The sequence below is a fragment of the Heteronotia binoei genome, chromosome 18 (genome assembly GCF_032191835.1).
Source record: "Heteronotia binoei isolate CCM8104 ecotype False Entrance Well chromosome 18, APGP_CSIRO_Hbin_v1, whole genome shotgun sequence".
In the NCBI taxonomy this organism is placed as follows: Eukaryota; Metazoa; Chordata; class Lepidosauria; order Squamata; family Gekkonidae; genus Heteronotia; species Heteronotia binoei.
In genome coordinates, this window is record NC_083240.1 from 26776566 (window position 1) to 26786543 (window position 9978).

General features: G+C 42.5%; 1 protein-coding gene across 1 annotated transcript; it reads left to right on the forward strand.

The window, feature by feature from the left end:
• Positions 1-987: 987 nt before the first annotated feature.
• LOC132587359 (zinc finger protein 345-like) lies at positions 988-5449 on the forward strand. Its single transcript, XM_060259636.1, has 6 exons — positions 988-1427; positions 1693-1807; positions 3199-3269; positions 3471-3614; positions 3673-3706; positions 3830-5449. The coding sequence occupies exons 1-6, from the start codon at positions 1005-1007 to the stop codon at positions 5434-5436; spliced, it is 2394 nt and encodes a 797-aa protein (XP_060115619.1). The 5' UTR covers positions 988-1004; the 3' UTR covers positions 5437-5449.
• The last annotated feature ends 4529 nt before the right edge of the window (positions 5450-9978 follow it).

Genomic DNA, 9978 nt, shown 5'->3' on the forward strand with positions numbered 1-9978 from the left:
TCTCGAGGGACCCCTCGCAAATGATCTCTTAATAAGTTTTTAATTTTACCAACCAACAGTTTTAATAAACCAGTTTGATTACACAAAACAAGCATTAGCAACCTGGGAAAACTGGGGGGGGGGGGGGGGAGCCAGCCCGGGGCCCCTAAAGGTATGGGGCCCATAGGCTGGTACCTACTTGTCCTATTTGTTAATCTGGCCCTGGATACATGCAATAATTAAGGGGTCACCAGCAATGTTTCCTTTAAGGATCAGAGTCTTGTAAGCTAAATTCTACTTTGTGAGCTACTGGTATTAAAGTTGTGAGCTACTACATAAAATATTGTGCTCTGGGGTCATCCTTCCTGGGCTAAGACAAAAATGTCTGAGCTGGAGGCTAAAAATCTGTGAGTTAGTTCATGCTAACTCAGTTTAGAGGGAACACTGGTCACCAGCGATGTTTCTTCTAAGCTGCAGAGTCTTGTGAGCAAAAATTCTACTTTGCGAGCTACTGGCATTAAAGTTGTGACCTACTGCATAAATTAGTGTGCCCTGGGGTCATCCTTCCTCAGCTAAGACAAAAATGTGTGAGCTGGAGGCTAAAAATGTGTGAGCTGGCTCACGCTAATGCGGCTTAGAGGGAACACTGGTCGCCAGTCCATCTTCTGTTTTGGGGACTCCAATTTACCTTAAGAATTAGCTGCTAGGACAGACTGAAACGTAATGAGAGGCTAAGCTTTGAGCATCCTTAAAAAGCCAAACAAAAACACAACTTTCCCCAAAGAAGGCATATCTAAAACACCTTGGTATGTAATATGGCAAAATGACATTAAACCTGGTTCAAAACCCATTTTTGATCTGATCCACCAGGGCAGTTCTCATTTGTCGCCTTAGGATATAAAGGTTTGTGATGCTCAGTGGTGTATATTGTTTGCCTGTCTCTCTCTGTCCCCCCAGGAAGAAGCCTCTCTCCATAGGGAAGTGGTTAAAGGCATTTTTTCACAGAGGTGACCCAAGAGAAGGAGATGGAAGAGCAGGACCCAGAAGGACCTGGAACTGGCAAGAAAGCAAGGCAAGACCCCCTTCTCCTCCAAGCTGGGGGTGGTGTTGAATTCTGGGAAAGAGCTGTGCCAGAGATCCTGACAAAGGACGCAATGACCTCAGACATACATTGCCAACGCTTCCGGCAATTCCGCTACCGTGAAGCTGATGGGCCCCGAGAGGCTTGCAGCCAGCTCCATAAACTCTGCAATCACTGGCTGAAGCCAGAGAGGCACACCAAGAAGCAGATCCTGGACCTGGTGATCCTGGAGCAGTTCCTGACTATCCTGACCCCGGAAATGCAGTGCTGGGTCAGAGAATGTGGGCCAGAGACCAGTTCCCAGGCAGTGGCCTTGGCTGAAGGTTTCCTCTTGAGTCAGGCAGAGGAGAAGCAGCAGGCAGAACAGGTGAGGGGATATCCTCCAAGTATATCTAATTCAAACAACAATATCTGGCCTTATCCTAAAGTTTCCCTGAGAGGTATTTGTCTAAGTGTTTATTATCCAAATGGGATAATTCCTTCAGCCCCTTTTCTACTTGAGAATTTCTTCTGCCTCCGGATAACTCACTAGATCTGCAGATAAAAGGATGCAGAGACTAGGATTGGGGCAGGATCTATTCCTTGGTCTGTCCCATTCCATCTCTTACCCCTCTCCCTCACTGCTATTTCAGATGTGGGGACCATCCCTGAAGACAGAAGCTACATTCTCTGAGGTGGAGGGAGCTTCTTTGGAGCAAGGGCAGAGGGTACAAGCCCAGGCGTGTGCCCAAGATGCCCTCTCATGTGGTAAGGACTCGTGCCTGGATGCAGTTGGGGCACCCAGTGAATTTGATGGGTAGAGAGTTCAGATCAGGAAAAGAATAAAATACTTCTTCACAAAGCACAGAGTTAATTTGCGGCACTCTCTGTCTGCTGTCTGGTGCCTCTGAAAAGGGGATTAGACGGATTCAAGGAAGGTAATTCCCCATATTAAAATATTCATATCTCACCTTCCTTCCATAAGAGGAACTAAAGGTGACTCAAAACAGAAAAGGTAGACAAACCTCAGCAGAGCTATTCAACCTGGTGAATAAAGGGAGCCTCCACCTTCTGGGGGAGCAGAGCTCTGAAAACTAGTTCGTGGGGCCAATAATAATGGGAATATTTGGCTTCTGTACCCACCCTTATAAGGGTATCTGACAGGCCGCTGTGGGAAATGGGATGCTGGAGTAGGGAAGGCAGCCTATGGCTGGGCATCCCAGGAGTTTTGGGGTGGGTCTTGGGGCAGATGTGATATCATGTTGATATGGCACCTGTCCGAAAATCTGTTTGTGATTTTAGCATGGCAACGAATGTTCTGAAATTTTTGATATTACCCTCAAGTCTCCAGGTGCACTCAAGTCACGTCTGGGTTTTTGGCCAAATGTGATGGTGACGTGTCAGTGGTGGCAGAACATGCCTGTTCTGGTCTGCAGGCCTCAATCCATCCAGCCCTTTTAGGTGTTGGCACCATGTGGAGAGGCTTTCATTTCCGTCTTAGGTAGCCTGTCACCACCTGCAGATCAATACAGGGATTTCCTACTGCAAGGATCAAGACCCCCAGCTCCCATTCTAAGCTCTGAGGCCTAATAACTATGCCCTCCTTCTCCCCAGCATGTGTTTTGTGTGTCTTATGTCACACCCCCTCTTGCATTTGGGCTCTGTTTCGCTTCCCCAAATACTGTTTCCTATTTCAGCTTGCTGTTTCTATGGATCTCTTCAGGATTGGTGATTATCACCCTTCCCTAAAAAAAGTTTCCGCTTTCCTTTTCATATGTGTTTTATGGTGTGTATGCATTTGTGACTTATCCTTTTAACAAAAAAAACCCCTTACCTGTTGAACAACTGTCTGATTATTTCCATGAGTTCTCATAGGGAAAAATCCCCGCATACATAGCTGGAGATCCCAGTTACCCACCTCCCACTCTGTCTCCTTTATGCTAATTACTTAGAAATGACCTCTTTGGGTAACACATGGGTACCTTGTGCTTCTTTCCTGCCTCTCCAACAATTTACTAAGAAATGTTTAAAATGTGTCAAGGGGGCAAAGGGCAAGATTTCACACCGCTAGGTAGGGGGAGTGTGAAGCACGGACAAATAAGTAAACTGAATAGAATCATGGCAAACACTATTTCTTCATCCTTTTGTCTCACTAACAGGAAGTGGAGAGAAGCCGTTGAGCCAGTGTCTTTTCAGAGGTGTGGAAACAGCTGCTGCACTTCCAATCCAGGTAAGAGAGGTAAGCAGGGGACTGCCTGAGTCCCCTCTCCTTTCTCAGGGGGCTTTTTTCTTGCAGTTGCTGGAAGGTGTCCGGGTGAGCAAGGCTGTGTTTGCCCATGCCAAGCTCTGCATCCTATGGGAATGTTTCCTTCCAGTGCCAAGTCTCCGCCTGGCCATGATTTCTGAGAATGGAATCTGCTTTTTCTTTTAGTGTACCTTTTCCTTTGAGGAAGTGACTGTGTATTTCACCGAGGCAGAGTGGACCCTGCTGGATCCGGTCCAAAGAGCTCTCTATGGGGAAGTCATGCTGGAGAACTATGGGATTATGACCTCTCTGGGTAAGGATCTTTCAGAGGTGCCAAACGTGTAGATTGCTGCCATTAGGATGATGCATGAACCAAAATATTGAACAGCAATACACTGTTTTGAGGCCTATCCTCCTACTGGGTGAGAGCTCAGCTGTGCTTCTTGAGGGGCCATGGATCCTTAAATATTGCACCTTCTGGTGGAGGCACCTTTGAACTTTACCTACCCTCCCAGGTGCTGATGGGATATTTCTCTTTATTCCAGTAGACGATGATCAGAGGAATGAAGAGGGTCAGGAACTTGATCAGCAATTGTCAGATAAACTTGAAAATGAAGACTTCAGAGAAAACTTCAGGAAACAAGGCAGCCCCGAGAGGCAGAAAAGCAGCCAAATAATCAAGAAGTGGGAGCAACCCATTCCTTGCCAAGGGGGGCATTTCCAAAAAGTCATTCACATGGCAGAAGAAACATATGAGTGCACAGAATATAGAATGGACTTCTCAGAACAAACCCAATATATTGTCCAATTCCATGGAAAGAAATTCAGTTTGAGTGGTGATCTTCAACTCCATCTAAGAACAGACAGAGGGGATAAACCTTTTGAATGCTTGGATTGTGGAAAGAGATTCAGTCGCAGTTTCAGTCTTAAGCAGCATCTAAGAATACACACGGGAGAAAAACCCTTTGAGTGCTCAGTGTGTGGGAAACGATTCAGTGACAATTCTGCTCTTCAACGACACCAAAGGACCCACACAGGGGAGAAACCTTTTGAATGTTCAGAGTGCGGGAAGAGATTCAGTGACAGTTCTACTCTTCAACGGCATCAAAGGACCCACACAGGAGAGAAACCTTTTGAATGCTCAGAGTGTGGGAAGAGATTCAGTAGAAGTTCCCGTCTTCTGGAGCATCAAAGAAACCACACAGGGGACAAGCCTTTGGAATGTTCAGAGTGTGGAAAGAGATTCAGTCAGAGTAGCCATCTTCAAAGGCATCAAAGAACCCACACAGAGGAGAAACCCTTTGATTGTTTAGAGTGTGGAAAGAGATTCAGGCACAGAGGCAATCTTCAACAGCATCAAAGAACCCACACAGGGGAGAAACCTTTTGAATGTTCAGATTGTGGAAAGAAATTCAGTCAAAGTAGCCATCTTCAGCAGCATCAAAGAACCCACACAGGGGAGAAACCTTTTGAATGCTCAGAGTGTGGAAAGAGATTCAGGCACAGTGGCAATCTTCAACAGCATCAAAGAACCCACACAGAGGAGAAACCTTTTGATTGTTTAGAGTGTGGAAAGAGATTCAGGCACAGAGGCAATCTTCAGCTACATCAAAGAACTCATTCAGGGGAGAAACCTTTTAAATGCTTAGAGTGTGGAAAGAGATTCAGTCAAAGTAGCCATCTTCAACAACATCAAAGAACCCACACAGGGGAGAAACCTTTTGAATGCTCGGAGTGTGGAAAGAAATTTAGGCACAGAAGCAATCTTCAACTACATCAAAGAACTCATACAGGGGAGAAACCTTTTGAATGTTCAGAGTGTGGGAAGAGATTTAGTCAGAGTAGTGATCTTGAACAGCATCAAAGAACCCACACAGGGGAGAAACCTTTTGAATGCTCAGAGTGTGGAAAGAGATTTAGTCGGAGTGGCATATTTCACCTGCACCAAAGAACCCATACAGGCGAGAAACCTTTTCAATGCTCATTGTGTGGAAAGAGATTCAGTCAGAGTAGCCATGTTCAGCAGCATCAAAGAACCCATACAGGAGAGAAACCTTTTGAGTGCTCAGAGTGTGGAAAGAGATTCAGATGGAGTAGCAATTTTCAAAAACATCTAAGAACCCACACAAAGAGAGACTATGTAACTGCTTAGCCCATTAAAATAACTTTTCCTCATTTCACACCTAAAAGAAGAAGAAGATATTGGATTTATATCCCGCCCTCCACTCCGAAGAGTCTCAGAGCGGCTCACAATCTCCTTTATCTTCCTCTGCCACAACAAACACCCTGTGAGGTGGGTGGGGCTGGAGAGGGCTCTCACAGCAGCTGCCCTTTCAAGGACAACCTCTGCCAGAGCTATGACTGACCCAAGGCCATACTAGCAGGTGCAAGTGGAGGAGTGGGGAATCAAACCTGGTTCTCCCAGATAAGAGTCCGCACACTTAACCACTACACCAAACCACAGACTGTGCAGAGCATTGAAACGATGTAAACTGCTGTAATGAGATTCAGTCTACACAGAAACCTTACACTAATTGGGAGAAAAAAATTATAACTACTTGGACAGTGGAAGGAACTTTAGCCACAAAGAAGAAAAGAAGGATGAAATGAGTGTGGGTCAAAAGATCAGCTGATATCTTCTTTAGCATCAAGGAGGAACTCATCAATGCTTTGATCCAAGTAGTCAGCCGTGTTGGTCTGAATAGAACAAAATAGGAGTCAAGTTTCACCTTTAAGACCAACTTAGTTTTATTCAGAATGTAAGCTTTCGTGTGCTCTCTAAGCACACTTAATCAGACGAGGAATCCGGTACAGTGAGCAAAGCCACACATAGCTCAGAATGCAAACTGGTACAAATTTAAGATCCAATGACAGTATAGTAAAATTATCTGGTAGGGAGTGGCACATCAATGCTTTGTGTGTGACAAGAGCCTGAGACACAGCTCTGACTTTCATGTTCCTCAGAGAATCCATACAAGAGTGAAACTTTCCTATTGCTGATTCTGATGTGGGTCTTCTTCGAATGCCCAGGTGCTGGAGGTTCAGAAAGAAATTCAGAAACTACTTAGAGAAGGGCTGTTTAGTGTTTGCCCTCTTCACTGAAACTCGCAATTTCATGTTAATCTGCCCAGCTAACTATCTGATATTTGCAAATGTGGCAAAACTATTTATTTTCCCAAATCCTGTGAATAAATAAAAAGCTGAGGGTAACAGATATATGTACAGCCTCTCTGCTACTTGCATCAACACAGTGTGACCAGCCAGCCTCTTTAATTCACAAATGTTTTTATCTGACAAGCAGTTCTAGAGGAATTTTGCAACCATAATCCTTCCCTAGTCCAGCCTGCTGTGAGGTTTTTGGAGTTTCACCACTTTGAAGTCCAAAGCATTCTGACAGTAGGATTAATTTGTGTTGAAAAGAAAAGGTTGTGTCTCCCAACTTAGTAAGTTCTAAGGGGTCGGATTTCCCACCACCGCAACAATGATCTCCTATCCCTTGAATTGGCAAGTGAACCTTGTGGAACACGAATTCCCTAATCTCAATTGTTCTCCCCACCTCACCCCAAATTCTCCCAGAGAGAATGAGGGAGAAGTAAGATTCCTCCTGCTCTGAGCACCACCCCCTGCGCTGGGCCCTATGATCTAAAGATGACCTGAATTCTTACCTGAACCCCACTTGAATTTCTTTATTGAGATTGTGCCTTTATGTGGCACACTGAGCAAATTCTTCCCATCTCCCTACTTTAATTTGGAATGGTATCTGCTTTAGGGTTGTTAACAGGCCTGAAAGCTGGGGGGGGGGGGGGAATCTTGCCTCTTTTCCCATAGGCTTTGTGTGCAGAAATGGGCATCTGAAGAGCTAAATAACACTTTTCTCCTCCGGGCAATGGGCAACCTTAGATAAGTTGTTTCTTTATGAATCAGAAAATAATACTCATCTAAGGAAGGGTTATAGCTAGGGATGGGCATAAACTGGGAAAATGTGTTTGGTTAGGTTCGTGGTTCATGATATTCCATTTGCGAACCATGGACAGTCACAAATTTTTATCCACCTCGTGAACCAGTGAGATTCAAGATTTTTGTGAAGAGGTAGAATGTGCTAAAGCCACCAAACTCACAGGGCATCTCCTGTGGACTCTCCTCTACCTGCCCTCCAAGTTTGGTGATGAATGAATTTAAAAGGTCTGAGTTACAGTTCCCCAAAGAAGATGCCCTCAGGAAATTGCCTTCTGAAGAACTGACCACCTGTCATTTGACCAAAAGGATCACTATTTCCACTTTCCCTCACTAACCCCTATATCAGGTGGCCAACGGTAGCTCTCCAGATATTTTTTGCCTACAACTCCCATCAACCCCAGCCATTGGCCATGCTGGCTGGGGCTGATAGGAGTTGTAGGCAAAAAACATCTGGAGAGCTACCGTTGGCCACCCCTGCCCTATATCCTCTCCTGTTTTCCTGCCTCATTTTCTCCTCAGCTAGTCAGTAACCTACCTTTTTCTATCTGCTCTCATCTTCAGCTATGTTTATTATTTACTTCATTTTGACCCTGGCTTTCTTCAGAATGAGGACCAAAGGAACTTGCATTATTCACCTCTGCTCCTTTTTATCCTCAAAACAACTCTGTGAAGTAGGTTACACTGAAAGTATATGACTGGCCCAAAATCACCCAGTGAGCTTGCACAGCATGATGGGAATTCAAACCCAGATCCCCGAGATCATACTCTGAAGCTCTAACCAATACTCTACTGACTTTCAGAGAGTGGCAGATGTTGAATAGGATAAAGCAGCCAGTCCTAGGTGAGTCATGCAAGTCAGGTGATATCAAGTCATCCAGTTATTGCTGCCAGGCCTAGAGATGCCAACTGCCAGGTAGAACCTGGAGATCTCCCAGTATTACAACTGAACTCCAAACAAAAGAGACCAGTTCCTCTGGAGAAAATGGCTGCATGGAGGATAGATTCTGTGGCTTTATAAATCCTAAATCACTGTCTAGCTAGGCTGTAGGAGATTAGCTAAGAGTGAACAAACCACAACTACTCCCTGAAAAGAGAGAACTAATAGATAGATAGATAGATAAATTTATTGTCATTGTTCTCAACAAAAAGAGAGCAACGAAATGAGGTGCTCTTCCACAAAACATACCAACACATCAAAAACACATATTCATATTCATACCATTTAAATACATCTAAAACCATTTAAACCATTTAAATACATCTAAAACAGATAAACATTCATAAAACCTTTAAAACCATTTAAACCATTAATGTTTTGTAAGGTGGAAATTTTTTTAGGTACATTTTATTTTAGAAAGCAAAATAATAATATAGAGGGGATGCAAAAGGAAAAGAGGGATTATGTGACATATCTATGTCAAAATTACACATTGCTGGATGTACAAAATGGGGAAAAATCACTCCAGCATTCTCTTCATTATAATTTTTAAAACATTTACTATAGAATACAATGGTGCTTACTTCAAACATTTAAAATTTTGTAACTGACCTATGCTACATAATTCATCATTTCTACATACTAAACAGTTTTTAATATACCAGAGTATAAAAGAAAGTCTGCTATATATATCATAATAAAAAATAAGAGACTTTCGTTCAAAATCTACTTCTTTATACATTTATATTCAAAACTTGTTCTCATCTTGCTTCTGCACTGTAATACATTTATATGCATAGCAATACATTTATAAGCAATTTTAAAACTTATTCTAAATTTGTCTCCTGCTTGCACAATAAACACTCCATCTTTTCTCAAATTTTGAAATTTATCTGTTTCTCAAATAGGTTGTTAATTTCACCATTACTGTTAAACAGCAAGTTTATTTTCCCATTCTTCTAAGCTTGGACTGACATCTACTTTCTATTTTGTTGCAAATATGATTCTAGCTGCTGTCACCGTATATCTGAATATCTCTTCTAAAAATTCTGGTAAATTATTGGGCAGTATTCCTAATAGTGTTCTTAGCTTCCATAGAGAATTTAAATTGCAATATGTTCTGCATTTTCCCATCTATTTTCTTCAATTTTTTTTTACAAGCCCACTATATATGGTAAAAGGTTACAACTTTATATTGACATTTCCAGGATAGTTCTTTGTAAATTTTGGCTATTCTCTCAATATCCTTTACGGTTATATATCATCTGAAAAACATTTTGTGACAATTTTCTCTTAACGCTTGACTGTCCATTGGCTGTGAACTTAATTTCTTTTTCCCATAACCGTTCCCATTGTTGTATATTCGTTCTCTAAAATATCCATTTAATCACATTTTTAACTTCTTCATCTGTTTCTGACTGAAGTAATACCTTATATATCCATCATAGTAAATGATCTTTCTGTTTTGTAATCAGCTGTTGGAACTCTGTCATATCTCTTAGGACTCCACCTTCTATGCTAATAATCTTCTTTAGTCTTGAAATCAGTTGATGTTATAGCAGCCATTGAATATTAAGTCCTTTGTCTCTAATGTCTTGCCAGGACTTAAGTTTCCCCTGAGCATTTACCACATTGCCATACATTAGAAAATCACTTTTATTTCTCATATTCTTCTCATTATAAGCTTCTATTGGGGACATGAACAGAGAATTTGGTGGGCTCAATAAATTCCAGTGTATAAACCATGTTCTCAAACGTCCATCTCTAATTATACGACTCCTTTCTTGTTGATATTTTTAT

Bases quoted from the DNA above. Each gene is read 5' to 3' on its own strand.
- LOC132587359 (XM_060259636.1), top strand. From the start codon at position 1,005: ATGGAAGAGCAGGACCCAGAAGGACCTGGAACTGGCAAGAAAGCAAGG. The intron at 3,615-3,672 runs GTGCCAAACGTG...AATATTGAACAG, and splicing joins TGGGTAAGGATCTTTCAGAG to CAATACACTGTTTTGAGGCC. The intron at 3,707-3,829 runs GTGAGAGCTCAG...TCTTTATTCCAG, and splicing joins GAGGCCTATCCTCCTACTGG to TAGACGATGATCAGAGGAAT.